The 27,557-nt window shown below is 46.7% G+C and overlaps 1 protein-coding gene across 1 annotated transcript in view; it reads left to right on the top strand.

Moving 5' to 3' along the window:
* Positions 1-23,709, top strand: part of CDHR3 (cadherin related family member 3) — a 122,227-nt gene extending 98,518 nt beyond the window's left edge. The window contains exons 10-19 of the mRNA XM_012456274.2: positions 1,487-1,589; positions 2,636-2,734; positions 4,523-4,749; positions 7,361-7,532; positions 9,186-9,436; positions 11,298-11,479; positions 13,559-13,572; positions 15,402-15,433; positions 17,680-17,728; positions 19,259-23,709. Of these exons, the coding sequence (XP_012311697.2) occupies positions 1,487-1,589; positions 2,636-2,734; positions 4,523-4,749; positions 7,361-7,532; positions 9,186-9,436; positions 11,298-11,479; positions 13,559-13,572; positions 15,402-15,433; positions 17,680-17,728; positions 19,259-19,563 (1,434 nt within the window). The 3' untranslated portion in view covers positions 19,564-23,709. The remainder of the gene's footprint in view (positions 1-1,486; positions 1,590-2,635; positions 2,735-4,522; positions 4,750-7,360; positions 7,533-9,185; positions 9,437-11,297; positions 11,480-13,558; positions 13,573-15,401; positions 15,434-17,679; positions 17,729-19,258) is intronic.
* Positions 23,710-27,557: the final 3,848 nt, after the last annotated feature.

The following is a 27,557-nucleotide window of genomic DNA, read 5'->3' as shown; positions in this document are numbered from 1 at the left end:
CACACCCCAAACCCTTCTTCAATCCCCAAGTACATCTCACCCACTTTATTCATCGTACCCTCTTAAAAATAATTTCTGTTTTTTTCTGTTTAGGAAATTAATACATGTTCACTGTAGAAAATGTGAAAGCACAGAAAAGCATCACCATTTACTGCTAACCAGTGTTAAGAGTTTGGTACATTTCCCTCTTGCCTTTTTTCTGTAGATATATTTTATGTGTGTTTTCTACATATATGCATTAGTATTTTTTATTTTTATTAATTTTTTTAGGAGACTACATCTCACTCTGTCACCCAGGCCGGAGTGCAGTGTGTCAATCGTAGCTCACCAGAGCCTCAAACTCCTAGGTTCAAGTGATGCTCACATGTCAGCCTCCCTAGCAGGTGGTAATACAGGAGTGCACCACCACGCCTGGCTAATTTTTTAGTTCTCTGTGGAGATGGGGTCTTGCTATCTTGCCCAAGCTGGTCTCAAACTCCTGGTCTCAGGCAGTCCTCCCACCTCAGCCTCCCCAAGTGCTGGGATTATAGGCATGAGCTACCGTGCCTGGCCAGCATAAGTATTTAAAATACAGTAGTGCTCCCTTACCCACAGGGGATATGTTCCAAGACCCCTAGTGGATGCTTGAAACCACAGACAGTACCAGACCCCACATACATTATGTTTTTTCCTTATATATATAGATACCTATAGTAAGTTTAATTTATAAATTGGGTACAGTAAGTATTCACAATAATAACAAACAATAAAATAGAAAAATTATAACAAAATACTATCACAAAAGTTATGTGGCATGCATGGTGGTGCACACCCACAGTCCCAGCTGCTTGGGAGGCTGAGATGGGAGGATCACTTGAGGCCACAAGTTTGAGGCTGCAGTGAGCTATGATTACACCTGTGAATAGCCACTGCACACCAGCCTGGGAAACAAAGGGGACTTCTATCTCTAAAGAAGAATAAAGAAAACCAGTTATGGGGATGTGTTTCTCTCTCTCAAAATATCATACAGTACTGTACTCACTATTTTCAGACTGAGGTTGACTGTGAGTAACTGAAACTGTCAAAAGCAAAACCACAGATAATAAGGAGGGACTGCTATGATGAAACAACCCTGCATAAAAGATTCAATTTTGTGCTTTTCGTCAATGAATCTGAAGTTGTGATCCTGTGCTGTTGAGCAGTAGTGCTTAATGAACATATTTGTACATAGATTCTCTCTCCTGGTAAATTATTTCAACAAGTTCACTAGCAGTGAGCAAAGGTATGGTCGTAACATTTTTAATGGGCAAAGTGTTTTCCAAAAGTGTTTTGCCAATTTACATATCCACTAACGATGTATGAAAATGTCTCTCTCAGCACAATAAATAGGATTGTTTAATCTGTATAATGTACTATCTCTGTTTTAATCTAGCTGATTGGTGATCTAGATTATGGAAATCCAAGGATTGTTTAATCTGTATAATGTACTATCTCTGTTTTAATCTAGCTGATTGGTGATCTAGATTATGAAAATCCAAGTAATCTAGCAGCCGGCAATAAATACATGGTGATAATCCAGGTGCAGGATGTGGTGGCCCCTTATCATAAAAGCAAGTATAATTTTGTTTTATTTCATGAGTGTCTTTTTTATCGATGACTAAACTCTGCTGGGCAGTACTAGGTATTGTACTAGGTCCCTCATCTCACTAGTACTGCTCTCACCCAGGGACTGAATTACAACACTTAAGAGTCTTTGAAGGGTCTCTCTACTTTCAGTCTCATCACTTTCCAATGCATGCTCCATATTTCTGTCAATGATTTTTCAGGAAATGCAAATGTCATCATATTACTTCCTTGGTTAAAGCCTTCGAGCATCTCCAGTTTCAACTCTTGGGCCTGGCATACAAATATTTTCAGCATTTGTTGCCCCTTAATTCTCCAGCTTCACCTTCCGTCACTTGCCTCCAAGCCCCCCCACCTTTTTTTTTGAGATGGAGACTCACTTTGTTGCCCAAGCTGGAGTACAGTGGTGCGATCTCAGCTCATCACAACCTCTGTCTCCCAGGTTCAAGCAATTCTCCTGCCTCAGCCTCTCAAGTAGCTGGGATTACAGGCACGTGCCACCACGCCCAGCTCGTTTTTGTATTTTCAGTAGAGACAAGGTTTCACCATGTTGATCAGTCTGGTTGCAAACTGTTGACCTCGTGATCTGCACGCCTTGGCCTTTCAAAGTGCTGGGATTACAGGCGTAAGCCACCTTGCTTGGCCCAAGCCACTATTTTTTTCCAACTGGGCAAACAGTTTGAAATTTTCCTGAGTGAATTATGTGGTTTTATACCTTGGCATTTTTGCATATGCCTACAATGCCCCGCCAATCTCGTCCCTGGCCCATTTGTCTAATTCTGTCCTTGTAAGGCTCAGCTTGCACTTGCTCCTGAAAGCTGCTCCTCCTCTGGGTTCTGTAGTGCCCTGTGTGCTCATGTGCTTATCAAAGGGTGACCACCCTCAGCATCTAAAAGGCAGGGGTTCCCAGAGCTTAGTCACCTGGTATCCCCTATGCGCAGAGCCTCTACACAGGAGATTCTTTAAAGATGTTGAATAAACAAACGGATGAGCATGAACTTGTGATTAAATGTGTTTCTGTTTCCATTTTTAGAAAACATCTACATTTATATCCTAACGAGCCCAGAAAATGAGTTTCCTCTCATTTTTGATAGGCCATCCTACGTATTTTCTGTGTCAGAAAGAAGACCGGGTAAGTCACAAAGTCACAGACCACAGTGCTCTTGATGGACTCTGTCCAAACGCGTGTTCTTTGGAGTGGAAAGCTCCCTTCTGGAGGCCTCATGTGCTGTTTTGCACAGTGATTCACAGCTGATTAGTATTATTGCACCTCTTATTTCTTTTAAATTTTCCTTGCTGCTGAGGAGGCCTTCAGGTGAAACTTGGAGTTTTGGAAACTGTTGATGAAACCGCCTTTCTCGGAAGCCTCTGACTGCTTCCTCGTCTGTTTGCCCAATTCCGCTAATCCTCCCTTTTTGAGGCTTAAGTTTTCTCTTGATCTCCACTGTGAGTTTTATCCAGCTCACCCAGAGAATCGAACTTTAACAACAGAGAAAAGGTTTCCCATTTCTGTATTTCCTTCATTTACAAACAAAATAAAGACGATTTCTCTCTCTCCTGCTAGGATTCACTGGAGGCCTTCTTTTCTACCCTTTATGACACCCTGCTTTTTGCAGACTCTTCCCCCATTAAGGAAAAGACTCACTCCCCGCTTCCAGCTTCACTGTCTGCCTCTCTTTTGCTCACTAAGCTTGAAGATAATACTGTAAATGCTCTCGTGTAATAGACTCCTCACAGTCTTTCATCTTTAGATCATGGATACTTTTTTCATAGTAAAAACAAAAACAACAAATCAAACCAAAAGCAAAACACTCCCTCTCAAATGATCCATTCTCTTCAGGATGGTCTCCATTTCCTGACATGAAGTTTTCAAGCAAAATGCAAAATGAAGGTCCAAAGAAAATGCTTTTAATTTCTTATACTTTATTCAGTGAATAGCAAATCAGAAAGGAACAGGCTTTCTGTGAACTCACAGATCTTACTACGGTTCTCTTTGATCACCTACTTTGGGTCACACACTTAGTGCTGGGGATCTGGAATTGAACAAGAGAAGGCTTCTGCCCTTGAGGAATGTAATTTATGGGAAGGAACTCCTATGAAACAAGCAAGCCAGAATGCTAGCAGCCCCACCAACAGTATTTGTAAAATTAGCAAAATGGAAGAGGATTTAAAAATCTATAATCTGTAATCACCAATTGCTAAATTATTTCAAAATTGTTTATTTTTATAAGAGCAATTCATGCTCATTACAGAAAATTGAAACACATGGGACTTTTAGACAACACTGCTGCAAAGAGATGTTTGTGTGAGGATGTACGTTCTTGGCACTATTGTTTATGAGAGCAAAATGATTGGTGTCCCTGGAGTCTATATAAAGGCATAAATTGCCAGGCGAGGTGGCTCACGCCTATAATCCTAGCACTTTGGGAGGCCGAGGCGGGTGGATCACTTGAGGTCAGGAGTTCGAAACCAGCCTGGCTGACATGGTGAAACCCCATCTCTGCTAAAAATACAAAAAGATTAGCCAGGTGTGGTGTCGGGCACCTGTAATCCCAGCTACTTGGGAGGCTGAGGCAGGAGAATTGCTTGAAACCAGGAGGTGGAGGTTGCAGTGAGCTGAGATCACACCACTGAGCTCCAGCCTGGGAGACAGAGTAAGTGAGACTCCATCTCAAAAAAAAAGCGGGGGGCATAAATTGTCTAGTACACCTCACAGGACTGCTTGGATCATAGGGTCAGTTACCTGTTGAGTGTTGTGTTAGCATATTTCAATTTAGTAGAATTGAAGATATAAAACAGTCTGGACAGCAAGGAGGCCTCCAGAAGTCCTTCTGCCCATGGCAGTGAGGACATCTGTTCCTGGATCATCCTTCCCTACCTGCTAAAAGCAGAACTTACTGCAGTTACTTTATTCCTCCAGCCAGAACCCGAGTGGGACAGGTGCGAGCCACTGATAAAGACCTCCCCCAGAGCAGCCTCGTGTACTCCATCTCCACCGGAGGGGCCAGCCTCCAGTACCCGAACGTATTTTGGATTAATCCCAAGACAGGAGAACTCCAGCTGGTAACTAAAGTGGACTATGAAACAACCCCCGTGTATATTCTCAGAATCCAGGCCACCAACAGCGAGGACACAAGCTCCGTCACTGTGAGTGGGGCTGCTTGGTATAGTCCCACTAACCCAATTGGTTGACCTAGGGTCTCTCTGGCACTCCCAGAGTGTGGATGCAGCAGTGAGGAAACTTCCCAGGGCACATCCTGTGGATGTGGCGAGAAACAAGTAAAGGTGCCCTGGGAAATAAAGATCCATGTTTTTCTTTTCTTTTCTTTTTTTTTTGACAGAGTCTTGCTCTGTTGCCCAGGCTGGAGTATGGTGGTGCAATCTTGGCCCACTGCAACTTCTACCTCCTGGGCTGGGTTTAAGTAATTCTTCTGCCTCAACCTCCCAAGTAGCTGGGATTACAAGTATGCGCCACCTCGCCCGGCTAATTTTTGTAGTTTTAGTAGAGATAGGTTTCACCACGTTGGCCAGGCTGGTCTTGAACTCCTGACCTCAAGTAATCTACCTGCCTCAGCCTCTCAAAGTGCTAGGATTATAGGCATGAACCACTGTGCCCAACCCCACATATTTTTGAGGCCTAAGTTTGTGGGTGACAGAAAGAAACACTGAAATTGGTGGCTAGATATTGGAATATCTGCTGGACCCATAAAGCCACTTTGTGGGACAAAGTTCCTCTTGTGGCCCTTTAAATCCCGCTTTGCCTTCACTGAAGGATGGCGATGAAATGTGCACTGCCCAGAAGCTGAGTGTGGTTTTGGAGTTAAACGCGTTTCCTCCCCAGGAGCGGTTCTGCTGTGTTCCTACCCCGCCCCCGCCCACAGCAGATGATGGGGTAGATCTTAAAACGCTGCTGAGCTGCTAGCTGCTTCCCACCTTTGATGCTGAGAATCTTGTTATACGCAGACTCAGAGTCAGTGCGTCAGGGGCCTGAGATTCTGCTTTTCTGCCGTGCTTCCAACTGGGGCAGTGCTGCTGGTTCCCTGCCACACCTCGAGTTGCAAGGGTCTGATAGGTCTGTGTTGTCAGTGGTTTGGATGATCCAAGGGCAACATGACAGCCACCAAGACCAAACTATTCCCTGGTCCTTCCCATTAGTAAAGTAAAAAAGCATGAAGGCAAAATGAACTCTCAGCAGCAGGCAGTCATCGACAAAGATTGGTTCAGAGTCAGGAGACTGAGTTCATTTCTCAACTTTGATCCCAATTTTCCGAGGGAGTCTGAGCAATGCTTATCTCCGTGTCCCTATTTCTCCATCTCTTAAATGAAGAGTCACCCGATAACCCAATGCCTGAACAGTCTGGCTCCTCCAATGGCTTGCTCTGAATTAATGGGATAATGCTTTTAATGATGTGCAAGGTTTGGCATTGCTACCCAAGGAAAGTTGGAGATAATTGCAGTGTTTGTTAGGCTGGTTTTTTTTTTTTTTTTTTTTTTGAGAAAAATGAATGGACTTCACTTTGGGAGCTAACTAGAGTGAACATTTCAATTTATTCCCAGGCCCAGAAATAGCTGAAATCCCAAATTTCAAAGGTAGCATGAATATGACTCAAAATTCATAAGCTTTTAAAAAAGGGTCGTGAACTAAATGATCACGCAAGTCCCTTTCAGGGCTGACATTGTATGATTCTGTGCTGGCAGGCATCCCAGGCTATATTCCCATTCACCAGGCATAAAAGACAGCGATGAAAGAGAATAGGCTGGCCCCCGCTTGTGGCAGGTTAGCCCTAGGGCTTAGTACAGTGCTAATAACCCAGGTTACAGATGAGATCCCAGTTTAACCAGGCCTGCTTGTTCTGTCCCAGTGGGTCTTAGCCCTGGCTGCATATTGGAATCAGCTGGGGAACATACATGAAGGCCCTGGGCCCCATCCGCCAGAGAGTCCAATCTATTTAATCTGAAGTGGGCCCAAGCAAGCAGAGCCAGGCTTGAGAACCATTTCTGTGTATGCCAGAGTTAAAGAACTTCCATTTACAGGCCAGGCGCGGTGGCTCACACCTGTAATCCTAGCAGTTTGGGAGGCTCAGGGCGGGTTGGATCACGAGGTCAGGCATTCGAGACCAGCCTTGCTAACATCGTGAAACCCCATCTCTACTAAAAATACAAAAAATTAGCCAGGTGTGGTGGCGGGCGCCTGTAATCCCAGCTACTCGGGAGGTAGAGGTTGCGGTGAGCTGAGATTGCACCACAGCACCACTTCAGCCCGGGTGCGACAGTGTGAGACTCTGTCTCAAAAAAAAAAAAAAAATACAACTTCCAGTTCACAAGCGACAGCAGGCAAGGAAGCACATGGAGTCACCGTAAACTCGCACCTTCCTGGAAAAACAATTCAGTATCATCTGCCAGTGAGCCCATGTGTCCAGGCGCATGCATGTGTGTGGGGAGGGCGAGGTATATGCATACATGTGCACACACACATGCACACAGTGTAGGATTTAATAACAGGATTTGGAGTAGGACAGACCTGAGTTCAAGTCCCAGCTCTGCCATTCACTAGCTGAGTGATCTTAGGTCAATTACCTAGTCTCTCTAAACCTCAATTTTCTCATCCATAAAATGGGAATAATCATGTCATCTATCTCACGTGAGTTTAAATGAGCTAATCTAGGAAAAGTGCTTAGCCTGAAAACTGCCTACACACAGTAAGCACGCAACGAGGTTTAGCTGTTGAGAATGACCACCCACCTTCTTGCTGCTCTAGGTTACTGTGAACATCCTTGAAGAAAATGATGAAAAGCCAATGTGTACTCCAAACTCTTATTTCCTGGCCCTCCCAGTGGAGCTGAAAGTTGGCACAAATATTCAGAATTTCAAGCTGACGTGTACTGACCTTGATTCCAGCCCCAGATCTTTCCGTTACTCCATTGGCGCAGGTATAGCACTCGGCGTTGATGACCCTGGCCCTGTCTCTGAGGACCCTGAAGTTGTCCAGGGTGGGGGTCTGTGCTCACACACTGATATGGGCAAAGTGGGATGGGAGTGGGGAAGACATTATTTTTTTGAGATGGGATCTCACTATGTTGCCCAGGCTAGTCCTGAACTCCTGGGCTCAAGTAATCCTCCTGCTCAGCCTCCCAGGTAGCTGGGACTATGAGTGCGCATCACTGCACCCAGCGTGCTGGGGAAGTATTTGAATGAGGAAAGCAGAGATACAGAGTCTAGCGGCCCCTATGCTTCCTAGCGCTCCTCTCGGTTTCCCTTTCTCTCCTCACTCCTACAGACCCCCATACGTAACTGCCCAAAGGCCCAAGAAATGGGTGAACCCCAACCCCCAATTCCTGACTACAGTATGAGTCATGAAGCATATTAGTGTCATTAGAAAAAATTCAGTCCAACTTTTCGACCACCTCTGTTCCTGAAAGCTTGTAGTGGGGGCAGGGAATCCCAGTCCTCTCTCTGGATAATAATAGATTAAATAGATTAAGTGCGTTTTGAAATGTGTCCTCAGGAATTCTCTTCTGCTCCATTCATCTTCTCTCTTTAAAAATATACCATTGTAGGGAAAAAAGAGCACCCCTCAATGGAAATTAGACCAAAATAGCTCATCTAATGAAGTGCTGGGGCCAGAGATTTAAACCCAAACAAGCAGAACAATTCCACGTGAGAGTAAAAACCCATCCTGCTGCCTGCTGTGCCCTTGGCGGAGCAGGAACTCGAACAGTAGGAAGCCTCTCGAGCTGGCTGTGTCACAAAACCCAGGGGCAGAAACTGCCTGGAGACTGCAGTTGCCGAAGATGGAAATAATCCATACTGAGAGCCCTAAGGCCTTTATGGAGCATTTTGCTGCTAAGGGAACAAAAATTGCATCATCTCCTGCTCCATTTACTGGTGTTCAGTCGGTAATGAGTCTGGAGCCAGTGGAGGAATGAGCAGGCGTGTGCTTGGGCTGACAGCCTCTCTGCCCCAGGCTCCCTGAGCTGAGCCATGAGCCCCAGCAGAGCTGCGTGTGTGTTTGGGGGTGTGATGGTGTGGGTTCAGGAGGACCTGGGGCTGCAATTCCTTCAAAGCCAGGAGGCACCTTCCTTTGGGGGACTCCAGGGACATCCATAACCAGTGCGACCCACCGGGTCCTGTGAAAAGCAAGCAGTGAACTTGGTCCATGGCTAGGGATGTGACCTATTCCACCCTCTTGATGCCCACTCATTTGTCTAAGTGTGAATTACACATGTTGTTACCAAATAATTGCTGGATGATAAATCAGAAGGGGCTGCAGCAGGGTTACAAAGTCTCTGCTTAATACTCAGCAAGACGGTACTAGGCTAAGGGTGTTGTCCTATTGACCTTTTCTACTCAGCCTCGTTTGCAGCCACGCTGGTGGTGAGCAAGGGTTTCTTTGTACTAATGCCATCTCTGGTGCAGTTAAAGCCTATAGCATATAATTAATCCAGCTCTGGTATATCAGAGATATAGTCTACACCTGAGGTGTGGAAATTTGAGAAAATGATTGAATGCAGTTTTCTTCTAAACCTTTATTTCTTACTCTCTTTGCTTCTTTTTACCAACACCCCTGCATCAAATCTCATTAGGCAACGTCAACAATCATTTCACCTTCTCTCCCAATGCTGGTTCCAACGTCACCCGCCTGCTGCTTACGTCTCGCTTTGACTATGCTGGTGGGCTTGATAAGATCTGGGACTACAAGCTACTTGTCTACGTAACTGATGACAACTTGCTGTCCGGCAGGAAGAAAGCCGAGGCTCTCGTTGAGACAGGAACGGTGACACTGAGTATTAAAGTCATTCCGCACCCAACGACGGTCATCACCACAACCCCCAGGGTAAGGGCTTAGGGCCTGGAATCCCCAGCCATGTTCCCTTGTGAGTCACATTGACGGACTTCTTTCCCCCTTGGAGATACGTGGGGTGGACTGAAAAGGGTTAAGGTATTACGATGTTGCCGAAATGGCAGCCATGGGCTGGGCGGGAGTAGCTACAGGGTGGCAAAAATCTGGTGAGACCTCAGACTCATAAAACCACTCACTTTTCCTGTTCTGGTACAGAAGAGTGTGTGTGTGTTTGTGCAGAGACCTGTGAGAGATCTATGTGGCTTGTGGCACAGGAGCTGATTCTCATGGGCATGCTGCCAGTTGCTACTTTCACAACTCCTCTCTGCTTGTTCAGATGAGTCTTTGCAAGTCTATGTCCATGAAATTAGATTACTTGCTGCTGGGTGCTCTTTTCCACATCTTTTGAAGAGTCTCACGTGCCAATCTGTGCCCTACACCCCACCTCCACTCCAAAAACAATTCATCCAATCTGCAAATATCGATTTAATGTCTATAGTGTGCCAGTCACTTTAGCAGACAAGTCAAAAATGATCCCTGCTCTCAGGAAGATGATGGTATAGGCCAATGGTTCTCCAAGTGCCGTCCCTCGACCAGCAGAATCAGCACCACCTGGAAACTGGTGGGAAATGCAAATTCTCAGGCCCACCCTAGATTATTAAAGTTATAGATCACCCAACCATGGTCATCACCATGACCTCCAGGGGAGGATGCTGGAACCTGGAATCCCCAACTTTATCCCCTAACCTAACGGGTCAGAAACTCTGGAGGTGGGACCCAGTGAGCTGTGTTTTTAATCAGCCTTTCAGGGAATTTTGATGTGCGTTAAAGTCTGAGAGCCACTGATCTGGAGGGGAAGATAGATTACAAACAAGTATTCAAACTGACAAAGTAAACACAGACTGTGGGAAAGCGTGGGAAGAAAATGACCAGGTGCTATCACAGAATCGGGAAGGGAGAGCCTGGAATCTGACAACAGGATTATCTCCCCTGCTCCCTGGAGGAACTGGCTTGCTGACTCATCTGCCCACTTTCTTCTTCCTCCTCCTCCTCCTCCTAATAGAAGCTGCACCCCTCATACCTGCAGCATGCCAGAAGGAAGGTAATCAGAACCTTAGAGAACCCCCTATGGAGGTGGCCAGCTTCTTCTCAGAGTTTATTCCAGGAGCTGGTTCATGCTTCTGTCTCCTGTGCTCAAGTCAATAGAACCCCAGTGAATGGAGGCATCCGGCAACCCTAAGGACTTTCCTTGTGGGAGGAGCTGGTAGGCTCCCCTCAGTGAAGAGTTCCTACCTTTCTTGGGCTCATAGCATGACCTGATGGTGACATCTCCAATCCTGAAACCTCTGTAACTTGTTTGGTATCTGTCTCCAGCTCTAGGAAACAGATGCTGAACTTGAGGCTTCACTGTGCTGTCAGCTCACTCCTCTGGCAGTGGCAGCTTGTAGTTGAGAAAACCCTGAAAAGCCTACAAGGTGTTAAAAAAAAAAAAAGACTTAAGTGGCTTATGCCTTCTTGGTGAGAGACAATGGCTATATTCGTCCCTGGGTTATGCCCAATATGGCAGAAAAAAAAGCCAATGGACTTTTTTTAGTTTTGGGGAAGGGGAAGACAGAGAATAAAATTAGGCCTGGAGTTGCTTTTCAGTTCCCTAAAATTTCTGCATTTGATCTAATGGACGTCTGCAAAGCCTATAAATAAGGTGATGTGTTGAAGCAGCAAGAACTGAGAGCACACAGATGTCCAATTTATAGAGCAAGAACAACGAGCGGAGTAAACACTCAGCGAGAGGGAGTGCTGAATGGCAAAATCGCCACCACCCTCCACTCACCCTCCCTGCTCTCTGTTGTTCAAGCCCAGGGTCACCTACCGGGTCCTGAGGAAAAACGTTTACTCTCCGTCCGCATGGTACGTGCCTTTTGTCGTCACTTTGGGCTCCATATTGCTTCTGGGTCTCCTGGTGTCCCTGGTCATCCTGTTGGCCAAAGCCATCCACAGACACTGCCCCTGCAAGACTGGGAAGAACAAGAACGCTCTGTAAGTTGCCAGTGGGCTGGGTCCTCTTCCCCACCTCCTTTAGGACACGGTTTCTGGTGATGTCTGGAGAAGGAAAAATGGAGAATCAGGATTTCTCTCCTAGGCAGGTTGCCTGGAGTGAAGGCAGGAAAAGGAGCTATGGGGGAAGGGATTCCAGCTCCCCGCAGTCCTGGTGCACCCTCTTTGTCACCTGCTAGGCCAGGAAACCATCCTGTAGGCTTTCCCTGGCAACCTACTCTGTCTGAGATGGGCTCTCAATGAGGCTGCGGCATCAACCTTCTGATGACCTTGCCCTGGATGAAACCTTCAGAAAAGCCCTGTTGTGAATAGTGATAGAACATGCTGTGCCCTTATTTGTAGAATATTTAAAGGATAGTATGGAATTAAAGCAAGCACGAAAAACCAATACGGGAATTAGGCTTTTGTCTCCAGTGACTCAGCTGGGTTTTTGTGTGACTAAATACTTATTGGTGCTTTGCATGTGGGTCTCAGTCTCTCTTGAGGGTTGTAAATGCAGGCCGTTGTCTCTCTTTCCAATTTTCACCTGCTCACGAACATACCTCTTATTGTGCCAATCTGTGACGTGTCTTTTACTGGCTAAAAGTGAGGTAGTAGAGCGACGTGAAGAGAGCACCAAAGAATCACAGACTTCTCCCAGAGCCAGGCTTCTTGATTCTCGGCAGCTCTTACAACTTACCGCTTAGATGGTTCTGAGCCTGAGACTGGGAGTTAGATGAGGCCTGGGCTCAAGTCTTAGCTCTACCATTTTCTTGGAATATGGCTTTGAGCAAGGGACCACCTCTGTGAGCTTGAATTTTCTTATTTATAAACTTAATCAACTAAATGAGCAAATGCAAACAAAGCACTTAGCTGCGTTCCTGATAGAGGGTGAATGCTTAGTACACTACCCAGTCTGTTTCCTTGTTCTTCACAGATGAGTCCCAGTGAGTTCAGGATTCTAGATTCTAAGTTAAGCGCTATGCCCAAATGTCTTGAGGTGTTGGAACCTCTGAGTTCTAGGATCTCTCAATGGCAAAAAGAGGGGGTGATGAGACATGTGTGCCTCCTAAAGGTATTTTAAATATTAACTATTAACTGTCAAATAATTTAAAGTCTGTGGATGAAAGACTATAAAAGTACAAGGCGTTAACATAAAGATATGCATTGCATTTTGCCATATTTATTGCGTTAAGTTTGTTGCTATTGGCAACCTTGACTTCAAGGTAAGAAATCCTCGAGCATCTGCTGAAATTAAAGAAGGCATTTTTGTTTGAACTCTATTCACAAATTGATTTAAAAAAAAAAACAGCTCTAAAAGAGTAATTGCTTGTAAGGATGGTGGTGTACTGTAATGGGATTTGGATAGAAGTTCTTGAAGGAACTAATCCAATAGACACCGCACTCTCATGTAATTTATGGCTAAATGTTAAATGTTCACCTTGAACCTGGTTCTTTTAACTTACGTTGTAAATATTGTTTTCAACATGGTTGACTTAAAAAAGAAAAACTAGCTAGAAAACCAGATTCAGACTCAGCCTCTCTGGAAATTAATTGTACCATATGACAGCCGGCCTTTGTTAAGTAGCAAAGAAGAAAATTAGAGTATAGAGCTATAGAATCCAAGGTGATCATGGGAAAGGTCATAGGGTCCAAGTGCAGCTCTTCATGTGACAGGAAACCAAAATGTAACTGCCAGCTCTCAAACCTCCCTGCTGTGAGCCAAGCCTTCTGCTCTGCTGGCTCTTGGGGAGAAACGGATAGGGCAGGGAGACTTGCTGGACAGTCATGTCCTCACCAGGTGTTCTCATCAGAGACAATGTACTCCCTGAAGTTTATAAGGTGATACTTTTTAACTCATCAGATTCCCAGAACCTCCCTAGTCCAAAGTGATGAAGCTGCTTTCTTTGAAGCAGGGATGGTGGTCTAGCCTTCTTTCTGGCCCCTATCCCTGGCCACTCTTTCAGTCAACCCCCGTATCTCAAAGGGCAGAATTGCCCAAAGAACCCCATGGTGTCATTTGTGCACCAGTGCAGCATACTTTCAGGTGAATTAATATCCATTCTTTTCTTCCCCCCATAGGACAAAGAAAGGAGGTATGTACACTACCCGTTTCCTTTGTCTGTTGTTTTTTGCTTGCTCTGTTGTGCTACATAAAAAGGCATCTACTAGGCAGAGAATCAGTCTGCATCACGTCTAGAGTGTTTTCAGCTGCATCTTCTGTGGATGGGAGGAAACAGAAGTCTGATGCAGCTGGAGAAGGGGAAGGGTGGGGGCACAGGGCCCTGGCCTGCCTGGGTCTCTCACCTTGGTCCCCTGCCTGTGCCCTACCTGGGGCCCTCTCCAATCAGCTCAGCTAAACACCTAGGTCTGTCCCTCACCACACGGCACAGGAAGAAGGAACTCTCCACGTGGTAAATGTAGACAGGACCTGCTTACTGCTGCTCACAACGGGTGTCCTGAGGACAGCCAATGCTTTGTGCTGGACACAGGCCTCTTTTCAAAGAATAGATAATACTTGATTCTCCCATTCTAACAGATTTGATCATTTCCACAAATTATTTAGGTTAGACTAGTGAGAAAGGGGAGATGGGGGCAGTCAGATGGGCTGAGGGAGCTGAACGACTTCAGGGAAGTGGGTAGATTGGGAAGATCCATCTGAGCAGCTCCAGGCCTGAGAAGGTGTCCTGGCCTGGCCTCAAGTAGACTCCAGGGTATGGGGGGAGGCAGGACAAAGAAATGGGAAGTGTTTTTATTTAAAAAACAAAAAACAAAAAAACGCCTGCTTTAAACACTCCACAGGCATGTGTCTGACATGCTTAAGGCATGTCTAAACAAGATTAGAAATTTGATTATAATGGCTATTGATCATATTGAAAGAGATGATTTTGTGAGATTTTCACAAACTGCCTCTAATTCCACTTGTTAAAAGTGACTGGGGGCTGGGCATGGTGGCTAACACCTATAATCGCAGCACTCTGGGAGGCCAAGGCTAGAGGATCACTTGAACCCAGAAGTTTGAGACCAGCCTGGACAACAGAGTGAAACCCTGTTTGTAGAAAAATTTTTTAAAAATTAGCTGGGTTGCTGGGCGCAGTGACTCACATCTGTAATCCCAGCACTTTGGGAGGCAGAGGTGGGCAGATCACCTGAGGTCAGGTGTTCGAGACCAGCCTAACCAACATGGTGAAACCCCATCTCTACTAAAAATACAAAATTAGCTGGCAGTGGTGGCCGCACATGCCTGTAATCCCAGCTACTCAGGAGGCTGAGGCAGAAGAATGGCTTGAACCCGGGAGGTGGAGGTTGCAGTGAGCCGAGATTGCACCATTGCACTCCAGCCTGGGCAATAAGAACCAAACTCCATCTCAAAAAAAAAAATTAGCTGGATGTGGTAGTGTATGCCTGTAGTCTTAGATACTGGGGAGGTAGCTGAGGGGGTCAGTTGAGCTTGGGAGGTCAAGCCTGCAGCAAATTGTGATTGTGCCACCGTACTCCAGCCTGGGCAACAAGAGTGAGACCTTGTCTCAAAATAAAATAAAATAAAATAAAATTTAAAGGGCATGGGGAATGAATGCACAAAATCTTTGCCTTATGAACAGAGATATCCAATGTAATCTTTCTTTCTTATCTCAAAAGCCATTTAAAAGCGAGTTTCCTAGGTCCACTGATAATAAGCTAGAAAAAGAGTAAAACATATTAAATCGTGTGTGTATTATTGTGCGTGTGCATACATAAGTATATGTATTTGTTTCTGAGAAGATGGAAAGCTGTCAACAAACACATCTACAGACAGAACAATTCTTTGCTGTGTCTGCAAGACTGAGATCAAAGCCTATTTAGGGAAATACCATTGTTGGGGTAGAATTTTGAGGTCGATTTAATGCCCAAGAAGCTTAACTTCTGCCTGTTCTGTTCTCTGCAGAAATGAAGAATGCAAAGAGAGAGGTGGTGGTGGTGAGTATGGACAGCGACGGGCACCTGGCATAGACGCTGAGGGATGGGACTCCCATCTCCCCAGAAGGCAGGCCTGCCACAGCCTCGTGGTCATGTTTATCATTCAGGGAGGTGCTTGCGTTTGGCCGCTGGAACAGATTGCTGTGTGACGAGCGCCTGATAGAATTTGTTCCCTCCACTGAACATGCCTGCTGATATATTTGCAGAAGAACTGGATTTCATAAATATTGAGTAGTGGTATTTATTATCTATACCAGCTCTCTAGGAGAGTGAGTTGGGGGAATGAAGCTTAAAGACCAAAACTAGTGCTTCAGTCTCCAATGAGATTTAAATATTTTCTTTTTTTTTTTGAGACACAGTTTTACTCTGTCGCTCAGGCTGGAGTGCAGTGGCACAATCTCAGCTCACTACTACCTCTGTCTCCCAGGTTCAAGTGATTCTCATGCCTTACCCTCCCAAGTGTCTGGGGTTACAGGCATGTGCCACTACTCCCAGCTAATTTTTTGTATTATTAGTAGAGATGGGCTTTCACCATGTTGGCCTAGCTGGTCTTGAACTCCCGACCTCAAGTGATCCAGCCACCTCAGCCTCCCAAAGTACTAGGATTACAGGCATGAGCCACTGTGCCTGGCTGATTTAAATTTTCTTTGCTCTTCCACCACCTTGCAGAAAAGTGACAGAGAAAGGGCCCTGCCTGGTCCTGGGTTGACTCTGGCCACTTAGCCTTATCACCTTCCTTGGCCTCTCTGAGCTTTAGATTCCTCACCTGTAAAATGGGGGTGAGGACACCTGCCTAAGATAACAGATGGAGAAATAGTTTGAAAATTAAGTGTCACACAAATGCAAAATGTTACAGGGTAGCTGAAAAGTTGTCTCTCCTCCACCTCGCTCTCTCTCTTTTTTTTTTGAGACAGAGTTTCACTGTTGTAGACAAGGCTGGAGTGCAATGGCACAATCTCGGCTCACTGCAACCTCCACCTCTGGGGTTCAAGCGATTCTCCTGCCTCAGCCTCCCAAGTAGCTGGGATTATAGGCATGCACCACTATGCCCAGCTACTTTTGTATTTTTAGTAGAGATGGGGTTTCACCACATTGGTCAGGCTGGTCTCCAACTCCTGACCTCAGGTGATCCACCCACCTTGGCCTCCCAAAGTGCTGGGATTACAGGCGTGAGCCACCTCACCTGGCCCGAGGATCCTTTAAGTGATAAAAACTGGGGATTAGAAAGCTTGCTAAACTCCAAACACAATCCTTGTTACTGTGCTAACGACTCTGACTTTGGCACCTCTAGAGGGCAGTATGTGAAGGAAGCGGGTATTTCTATGGGGACAAGGGACAGGTGCCTTACACAGATCTGGAGGGTGGCACTGGGGACAGATCAGGGAAGAGAAAAGACACGGAGCACAGGACTTAGATGAGGCCCAGATGTGACACTGCATTGGCCTAGGCAACGGGAGGCCACAGGGGAGGGCCCGAGTGCCAGGGCCAGAGGTATGGACACCTAGGAGCTCACCTGTGTCCACCTTGACACTACACAACAGTGATCCACTGACACAATGTAGGTCTTAGCTGTGCTGTGTGGCATTTTCACTCTTCCTTCTATGCTCAGATTTGATTTACTCAGGATGCTTCCTTAACCCCCAAGTTTGGTTTAAATGTCCCCTCTACCCTCCCTGTGCCCCGTTACACCCTATGTCTCCCCTTCATAGTCTTATCACTCTGCATCACAGCACCCGTTTGTAGTTGGCAAGCTTCGTACAGGCAGTAGCCATGCCTGCCTTGTTCACTGCTGTGTCTTCAGCATGTAGCACAGTGCCTATTAAAGACATAGAACTGGCCGGGGCGGTGGCTCACACCTGTAATCCTAGCACTTTGGGAGGCCGAGACAGGTGGATCCCTTGAGGCCAGGAGTTTGAGACCAGCCTGGCCAACATGGCGAAACCCTGTCTCTGCTAAAAATAAAAAAATAGCTGGGCATGGTGGCAGGTGCCTGTAATCTCAGCTACTTGGGAAGCTGAGGCAGGAGAATCGCTTGAACCTGGGAGGTGGAGGTTGCCGTGAGCTGAGATTGCGCCATTGCACTCCAGCCTGGGCAACAAGAATGAAACTCCAACTCAAAAAAAACCAAGAAAGACATAGAAGTCAAGAAGGCTTTGGGTAAGACACGTGGGTTGTGAGGATGCGCGGCCTTGCCAGGTGGAAGGAATGTAGGGTTTCATTCCATGCCGTCTCTGTCTTCTTCTTAGGAAACTATCCAGATGAACACTGTCTTTGATGGAGAAGCCACAGATCCAGGTAATTAAGAGGCAATACCACCGTAAGAATGCTTTTCATATTCCAGACTGGTAGAAGCATGGAGGCCCTTATCCATCCTGCTTTTAACTCATTTTGTCAATCTGTTTGGCTATGTTGTCTTTCCAGTGCTGACCTTCTAGGCTAAATACAACATGAGATCAGCTGTGAACCCAGCTGGCTTGCAGCCACTCAAGTACAGGTCATGCTTACGTGGGGCCTTAGTGGGCCTCCACCGAAAGGCTCACATTCAAGGGCCGTGCCTCTTTCTCGCCTCCCTTCCTAAATTCCGAACCAGTTGAGGGAACTGGTGAATCCAGGAATCTACATTTTTTCCTGCTCTTTGGTTCTCACTGCACCCCCTTCCATCCACATTCTTCCTGCATGCTTCTAATAGCGTTTTATTAGTAGTGGAAGATACAGAGAAATGGCAAGTGTGGCTTCTTTTTTCCCTAGATCAGGGCCAATCGTTTCTTCTTGGTCGGCAACACGAGCATAAGGCAGAGCAGGCCTCCGGAGCTCTCATCAGCCCCTGAAATCAGCTCCAAATTTAGCTCCTTTACACTCATCCCTCTGCTTACAAAGGCTCAATTATAGACGTGAATAAAGGGAAGGAAACCAGATTCAGGAGGCAAGTGTGTTGGCTTCCTGCCACCCTCACATGCAAACGGCACCGGTCCTCCTCCTAAGGAGGATGGCTCCTCTCCAGTAAGTCTGCCGCCGCCGCTGCTGCTGCTGGAATTAAATTTCCCTCTATTATTAGGTGCTTGTTACCATAATGTGCCCACATTAGCTTAAGTGCTGGTGGGATCCTGAGCTGAGAGGCCACTCATGCTGTATGGGAATGGCAAGGACCAAGGGCTTGCCTTAAACCTGATCTTCCTGAGCAAAAGGCTGGGGAGGATTTTTGTGTTTTTGTGTAGTTGAGACAGAAAAAAAAAAAATGAAAGACATGAACCAACTGGCCTAAATCAATTAGTGTCTGCTGGCTCTGCCACAGTAAAAATGGCTTCCTTGCATCATCTCAAGTGGGGCCAGATTTGTGTGTGTGTGTCTACAAATGGCTGCTAACCTAACGTAAATAAAAATCAGCCTTTCCCTTCTCACTTGATGAATTCCTTTTTGTAGCAGGAATTCAGGGGTCTTTTAAAACAAACAAAATAAATCAGAAAGTAATGGGTAATTCCATTAGAAACTGAACCTGATTTATCCGAAGCTTGCATGGAGTTCAAGATTTCCATGGCCTTCTCATCCTGCAGTTGAGATGTCCTTGAGACACTCCTAAACCTTTCTATCCAGAGAGGTTTGCTGTTTGCTACCTGTGTGGTCGGGGCAGCACGGCTTGTGGCAAGGGCAGGCTGGTGAAGACTGCGGTGCTATTCAGCCGCCTGCTGTCTGTGTCAGTGATTTACATCTTCTAGTATGCTTCATCTTCCCTCGGGAGTCGGAACAGAGCAGGGTAGAAGTCGGGGAAGAGACAGTCATTGGAATTTTCTGGTTTATGTGATTGTTGTATTTTTTTTTCTTCACTAGTGACTGGGAAAATATATGAATTCAATTCAAAAACTGGAGCCAGAAAGTGGAAAGATCCACTAACCCAAATGCCAAAAAGGAAAGAGTCCGGCCCCCAGGGAGCTGCCCCACGCAGAGTTGCTGCTGGGGAAGGGATGAGGCCACTGAGAAGTGCCAGCCGGGAAGAAGATGAACTGAGTAGCAACGCACGGGCTGAGGATGCCAGTCTGGGTTCCAGAAACAAGAGTGGCAAGCCAGGCACCCCAAAGAACAGAAACCCAGCCTTCATGAACAGTGCTTCCCCCAAACCACACACAAGAAAGTAAACGGGGTCTAGGGAGGAGCCTGTCAGTCACTGGGGTGCTGCCTCACCCTAAATTCTACGGGGACAGTGTGGGCATGGCATAGGTGAGAACATGTGGGCTGAGGGGATTCAGATGTCCAGGGTCAAGCCTGGGATGTTTGACAAAGTTTTAAACAAATAGAAAGGGGTTTGATCACATAGTTGCCTGTTCTGAAATGATACAGGAAAAGTTTCTATCAGATCTCAAAACTACCTGTGCTTCTGATCAGCAGGACTGTTAACTTTGGGGTGTGGAATTGTTGTGTTTCTTCTTTGCACTGACTGCTAGGAAGCTCTGTTCGGTTCACCATAGGAAGTTCACAGGACGTCCTGACATAAATAGTGAAGATTATCCTCACATCTGGTTTCCAACTTATTTTCCTGCCCTCATTTTAACATCACCCAGATTTCTTCCCTCATAAATATACCATACACCTTTGTAAGTCACCTCAAATCTTCTGCTAAGGAAGCAGAATAGTGAAAAAAAACCAGATGAATAAGAGTTGGTCATCTGGGAAAAAGAAAACACAGTAGGCCCCTTCTTTTCTTTTTTATTGTGTTACTGTATAACTTATAGTCAAAGTGCACAGATCTAATGTGTTCAACTAGATGATTGAACACATTAGATCTGTTCAGCACTTCTCCCAGAGGCAGCCACTATTCCGATCTTTATTATCAGAGATTAGTTTTGCCTTTTTTGAATTTCATATAAGTAGAATCACACAGAATGTGCTCTTGTGTGTCTGGGTCAGCCTCCTGCATGTGAGATTCATCCGTGTTGTTCTCTCTAACAGTACTTCAGTTGCTGTGTCTGATTTCATTCTATGATTATGTCACAATCTATTCATCCATTCTACACTTGGGTGGCAGCTGCTTCAAATGTTTTACTTTTAAAAAATGAACTTAAAAGTGAACTAAAGGCCAGGCATGGTGGCTCACACCTGTATTCCCAGCACTTTGGGAGCCAAGGTGGGTGGATCACCTGAGGTCAGAAGTTCAAGACCAGCCTGGCCTATATGGCAAAACCGCCTCTCTACTAAAAAATACAAAAGTTAGCTGGGTATGATGGTGGGCACCTATAATCCTAGCTACTTGGGAGGCTGAGGCAGGGAGAATTGCTTGAACCCAAGAGGCGGAGGTTGCAGTGAGTTGAGATCATGCCACTGCACTCTAGACTGGGTGACAGAGCAAGACTCCATCTAAAAAAAAAAAGTGAATTACAACACTATGAACTTTCTTGTACATGTCTTTTGGTGAACATAAACACTCACGTTTTTGCTCATATACCTGGGAGTGGGATTGTTGGAGCAATTGCTGGATGCTGTCAAAGAGTTCCAATGTGGTGGCTCTGATTCCCACTCCAGCAGCAAACACTGAGCATTGCAGCTGCTCCGTATCCTTTCCGACACTTGGGATTGTCAGTCCTTTCAATTTTATCCATTCTAGTTAGAATTACTATTGAAGTGAAATCACTTTTTCCTCAAAGCTGAAGCACCACCAGCCTTACAACTGACCCGCCTTGCTCCTTCCCTTTCCTGTGACTGGAAGGAACCTCAGGACTCTGAGTGGGACATACTGGAAGCTCCGTCTAGACACACAACTCAGACTTCCACCTGCAGGCATGAGCAATAAACTGGGAATAAATGGTCTTATGGTGGAATAGGGAGTGAAACTTTCCAACGTGTGCCTAGCAGAGCCTGAGCAAGCCTTACTTGAGCTGTATGCCCTGCTGCCCAGCTGCTGCCACCCTAGTCCAGTAACCCCAAGAAAGGTCCAGGTGAGAGCTCATTAGGGCAGCACTCCCTTCCCAATTGCGGGGAGTCAGGTGAGAGCCTACCAGGCCCCCAAGGGCCTGTGGGAGACAGATGGGATCCATCCAGCACAGAGCTTCAGAGAGAGAAGCAGCTTGTTTACTGTGTGCTTAGAGCCAGTGTCCCTTCTCAAGCAAAAGAAGCATTTGCAAAATGCCCTGTCCTGGCCTAGATTGGGCTTGATTTATTAATAAGGGCTGGTTGCCAGGGAACTCCCTTGAATGGATTTAAACTTTGCGAGAGATGGCAGAACTGCTCGTTTATGCAGGTTAAAGCGAGTGAAGTGGCTGATTGCCTATTTAAGACATTGCAAATCTGTGGGGCCTGGAGTCAAATGCTTTCCTCAGAAGCTCTCAGCTTCAATGCAAGTAAAATGAGGCTTTGAGAAGGCTGAAGGGGGACTTACTGTTTAGAAGCCCATTAAGAATGATTAAAAGGGCCTGGCTAGGTGGCTTAGGCCCGTAATCCCAACACTTCGGGTGGCTGAGTCAGGGGGATCACCTGAGGTCAGGAGTTCAAGAGCAGCCTGCCCAACATGGGGAAACCCCGTCTCTATTAAAAATATAAAAATTAGCTGGGCGTGGTGGTAGGTGACTGTAATCCCAGCTATTCAGGAGCCTGAGGCAGGAGAATCGCTTGAACCCAGGTGGCAGAGGTTGCAGTGAGCCAAGGGGAATGGTGAGCAGCTGTTCTTTCTTCTCCAGTGATGACAGGGCAAGAGGGAATTGTGCTTAATGGCCAGAGAAGAGATTTAAGTTAGGGACAGAGAGGGACTTCCTGAAGCTGGGGGCCTCTCTGAAGAGCTCAGTGTCTTCCCTGGTGATGAGCAGGAACTGCTGTCTTCCTAGTCGCAAGGCAGGCCCTGAGAAACTCAAGAAATCGGGCAAGAGTGCACCGGGAGGAGAGAGCCCCTGCTGCCCCCTCTTATTTTGTATATCTGGCTGTTTGGTTGGGGGAAATCCACAAGTCAAAGAGTTACCGGCAGAGGGTCTTGACTGCAAGTTGGCCAGGTTCTTGGTGTTTTGACCAAAAAATTGGCCAAAATGCACAGCAAAGCAAAGAAAGAATGCAGCAACAAAAGGATGAAAGCAGTGATTTAATGAACACGAAAGGACACTCCACAGTGTGTGGAGCGGGCCTGAGCAGTGGCTCAAGGGCCGGGATACAGAACCTTCTCGGTCCAAATATCCCCTACAGCTTTCCCTTTGGCCACTTCACGCTCACCTCATGGAAATGAAGTGGTGGCCACAATCGATCTGATATGAAGCAAGCACTGAACAAACATTTGTAGAATTGGATTGAATAAGCAGGCTTGTGGATGGTCTCTTTTCCAGGTCATGTAGCAAATAGCAAAACCACATTGGTTGCAAAAAGCAACCAATCAGAGGCTAAGGTTAAGTTACACAGGTGCAAGGAAGACTCAGCCAGCAATCAGTCTGATTGGTTGCAGACAGCCAATTCCCAGTGTTGATCAGGTTTGGGGAAGAGAAGTTACCAGAATGAAATGAAGCCAGCGACCATCATGGATCTGTGAAAGTTTTCTCCCATTTCCCTCTGAAGGCCTTAAACAGGTATGAGTTGATTATAGCCAATGTTTACTTTCTTCATTCTGATTCATTATCAAATTGGGGTAAATACATTCAGGAATTAGACCACATAGTAGTCATAATTGTTGAAGACTTTGAAACTGCCCAGTAGATCGTGACATTGGAGGTTTTTATCGTGCTCAGTAGAAAGCAGGGTCTGCAACTCAGCCTGTGTGGCACGCATGGGTGCAAGCAGAAACTAGGAAATGGCATTTCGGCTCCTCAGAGCCCCCTTTCACAGCGGGGGTTCTCATTGCTTGCCTTTTTACTAATGTGTTTTGTAATGGCTGTGAAAATTAAGCTACAAAATGAGTGAGCATTGAAGAAAACGATTGCTATTGAAACTTGGGGTTTCTCATTCCAAACTTAGCGTGTGTGTTTTTTTTTTTTTTTTTTTTGAGACAGAGTTTCGCTCTTATTACCCAGGCTGGAGTGTAATGGCACGATCTCGGCTCACCGCAACCTCCACCTCCTGGGTTCAGGCAATTCTGCCTCAGACTCCTGAGTAGCTGGGATTACAGGCACGCGCCACCGTGCCCAGCTAATTTTTTGTATCTTTAGTAGAGACGGGGTTTCACCGTGTTGACCAGGATGGTCTCGATCTCTTGACCTCGTGATCCACCCGCCTCGGCCTCCCAAAGTGCTGGGATTACAGGCGTGAGCCACCGCACCCGGCCCTTAGCATGTGTTTATCCTTCCTATGCATTCAATAAATATCTATGGAGCAACTACCATGTGCCAAGCGTGGACTCATTAGGAAACACAGCAGCTCCCATCCCTGCCCTTGAGCAGCCTCCATTCTGTTTCTACAGCTGAATGTGGCCTGCTGATAAGCTGTTCCACAGAGTTCTAGTTCCAGCTGCATCCTGGCCTATTTGCTTATTGGATCCTTGAATGTTCTACCTGTGTGGAGAGGAGTCTGCATATCACACAGGGCCTTGTGGGCCGCTGTAAGGACTTCGGCTTTTACTCTGAGTGATGGGAGCCATGGCAGAGGGCTGAGCGGAGGAGTGACATTACTTACTTGTGTTATGAAAGCAACCGCCTGCTGATTTGAGAAGAGACTTAAGGAAGGGAGAGAACAAGGATAGAGGTGGAAAGACCAGTTTGGTGGCTGTTGGATGCATCCAGGTATGAGATGGTGGGGGCTGGGTCCGGGGCAGCGGTGGAGGATGGTGGAAACCTTGTGACACCTTTGTGAAGGATTGTCCTGGGTATGAAGGAAGTCCTGAGTTCTCCTGAGCCCTGTTCCTGTATCAGATCAAGGCTCCCCAGCAGGCATGAGCCCCTCCCTCAGTGGAAGCGACCAGATGCAGTCATTTTAGATAACTCTGAGCGACTCTCCCGAGTGCGACTGCCCCATGTATGGTCTGCAGCGGGGGATGGCTGTCCTGTGTGCACACATAGGTGTGTTGGTCAGGGTTTCTGCCACATCGCGCTTCCCGACAAGGTTCCAGCTGATACCCCAAGGAAACAGGCCTGCCTACATTTTTGGAGACAGATCCCACTTAAAATGGTGTATCTCACTGTCCCCATGAGTACAAACCATACAATCAGTTCTGATGCCTGGTTTGGAAAACCTGATCCCCATCAATGTTGAGACCGAGGCAGGGCGTGCTCCTGAGCTCTGATTCTTCCCAGGTGGCTGCAAGCTGGGCTATCCAGGTGAGGCTGGCCTTGTGCTGCTCACACCCTGGGCCACAGCGCCCTCAGCAGCCCTTTCATCATAGTGGTGGTTTTCAGAGACAGCCTGTGGCTACTGCAGCCCCTTCCGAACCCTGCACAGCTGAGGGAGGGAAGCTGCTTAATCTGATTTATAGGCAAGGCTCACAAGAGTTGCACTCCCCGCACAGCCCACCTCGTTTACTGGTCCACGGTCAGAGCACACTCCAGCTGGCAGGCTAAGGGTCCTTTTTTAAAATAACAGATTCATTGTGATTTAACTCACATGCCATAGAATTCAGTGGTTTTTAGATATTCGCGGAGTTGTGCAACCGTCACCACTATGTAATTCCAAAACATTTTCATCATCCCCAAAATAAACTTCACGCCCATTAACAGTCATTCCCCGTCCCCAGGCACTGGCACCGCTAAACTGCTTTCTCTCTAGATGGATTTGCCTATACTGGGCATTTCATGCAAATGGAATCACACAATGTTTGTCCTTTTGTGTCTGGCTTCACTTAGCATAACATTTTCAAGATTTATCCACATTGTAGGTGCATTCATTCATTTTTATGGCTGAATAATCACCTGTTGCATGGATATACCATATTTTATTTATCCATTCATCAGTTGATGGATATTTGGGTTGTTTCCATCTTCTGGCTACTATAAATAATGCTGCAATGAGCACTTGCATACAAGTTCTTCCGTGGACATTTGTTCTTCTTTCCTAGGTATATACCTGGGAATGGAATTACTGGGTGATGTGGTAACTCTATATTTATATTGTTGACAAATTGCCAGACTGCTTTGCACCATGGCTGCACCATTGTACATTCCCACTGGCAATGCTTAAGGGTTTGATATGCTTTTCAAACAGACAAGTGAGGCACCCTTAGCCCAGGTTGCAGTGTGGGACATTCAGCCCTTCCCAGCTCCCGTCTGCTTTGGTTTGAGGAGTCTGGTCTGGAATGCTGGCAGACCTCACCGCGGTTAGCAGCAACAGCTCCCGCTGCGCCTTAGCAGCCTGCAGATAGGTTTCTGGAAACCTCAGGATTGCAGTGCGTGCCTACCACAAGTGGGCACTCCACCTGCACCATCTCTATTCTCATGGCACGCTTCTGAGAATGGTCTGCATCTTGAGAATCATATCCATTTATAGATGAGAAAGCTGAAGGTTGGAGAGATTAGGAGATTTGTCCAGAGGTCACAGAGCCAGGACAGCAACTGAGTGTGTCTCCTCTGATCCTAGGCAGGAAGGACTTAGTGATGGCCTTTGATTTGTGTTCTGATGGGAAGAGGGGTCAGGTGACTGGACCCCCAGATAGATCCTCTGGCTGAACAGCTCTCTACCCTGAGATTGTGTGTGTGTGTGTGTGTGTGTGTTTGTGTGTGATGGAGTCTCACTCTGTTGCCCAGGCTGGAGTGCAGTGGCATGATCTTGGCTCACTGCAACCTCCACATCCCAGGTTCAAGCAATTCTCTGCCTCACCCTCCCAAGTAGCTGGAATTACAGGCACAGGCCACCACATCCGGCTAATTTTTGTATTTTTAGTAGAGATGGGATTTCACCATCTTGGCCACACTGGTCTTGAACTCCTGACCTTGTGATCCACCCGCCTCAGCCTCCCAAAGTGCTGGGATTACAGGCATGAGCTACTGCACCCGGCCTACCCTGAAAGCTTAAGGCTGCTCATGGCTGCAGAAGTCTTCACAGGTTCAGAGTTAACACCAGCTTCTGCAGGAGCAACACACTTTGAGCATGTCCTGTCCTTTGAGGCTTGAGTTAGGGGTCTGAAACAGCTGTTTCCTCCTGCACCCCTGCCAAGCCTCGCACACTACTATGTGCGATGCAAGAGGCAATGTTTATTCTTTTCTCTGTTCTTCACACACCCCCTATGTATCTGCTGCTCAACAAAAGCAGCCTCATCCTGGCTGTGAGTATTCAAGTACCTTCCAAGCAGAGATCCTGATTACTCAGAAACAGCCTCTTCCCAAAGACAGAGGGGCTGCAGTGACCTATGTTGGCCAGCAGGGGCGTGGCCCCTCTTTGCCATTTAGCGTCCAGTGAATGGGCCAGAAAGCCCCTGGTGAAAGACTGGCTCTCCCTTCTCTCCACCCTCCCCCAAGTTTTCCAGGGTATATGACCTCAGTGCCTGCAGAGAGCAGCCACAGGGCACCCAAGGCCATGAGTCCACCCTGTGGCCACCCCAAAAATCCACAGTAGTCATGTGGTAACTGGAAACCAGGGAGTGCAGCAGCACCAAGCCTTCTGGAGGAGGGAGTGAGCAGCTGCTCCACCCACAAGTGGCCTTTTCCCAAAGAGCCCAGGACAGCTATCCTGGCATTTTGCCAAGCAAGCTATGGCCACTGACCAAGACAGCACCCAGCTGGGCTCAAAACAGGTCCATCATTGTTGACATACACAGAGAGGGTTGGAATCCATGGCGGGGGTTCTTGGCATCTCTGGATACACACCCCTGAATTTTGTTTCCTCGGCATACCATCTTGCTACATGCTCGGGAGAGTAAAGGTCCCAAATTCTGTCTTTGGTTGAGTGCGTGTATATGTGTCTGTGTAAGTGTCCCGGTAGTCATAAGGAAATCACTTTGCATTTATGGAGTGCTTGCTACAAGCCAGATCATGTGGGGTCTTCACATTTATAATTCTACTTAATATAGAATTTATGTGTGTAAATTTAGTTTACCTATGAAGAATTGAGGCTCAGAAAGGGTGTGTGACCTGCCAAAGGTCTCACAACTAGTAAGTGGCAGAGGGAGGTAGGATCTGAAAGCAGATTCTACTTTTAAGCCCCTGTGTGCCTAGAGTAGAGTCTGACAAACCTAGTAAGATTAGCTGAGCCTTGGCCAGGTGCAGTGGCTTATGCCTGTCAACCCAGCACTTTGGGAGGCCAA

Source organism: Aotus nancymaae, unplaced genomic scaffold, assembly GCF_030222135.1.
Source record: "Aotus nancymaae isolate 86718 unplaced genomic scaffold, 86718_ANA_hifiasm-v0.15.2.pri h1tg000002l, whole genome shotgun sequence".
Lineage (NCBI taxonomy): Eukaryota > Metazoa > Chordata > Mammalia > Primates > Aotidae > Aotus > Aotus nancymaae.
Note: the sequence above shows the minus strand (reverse complement) of the source record. Positions and strands in the feature narration are given on the sequence as shown.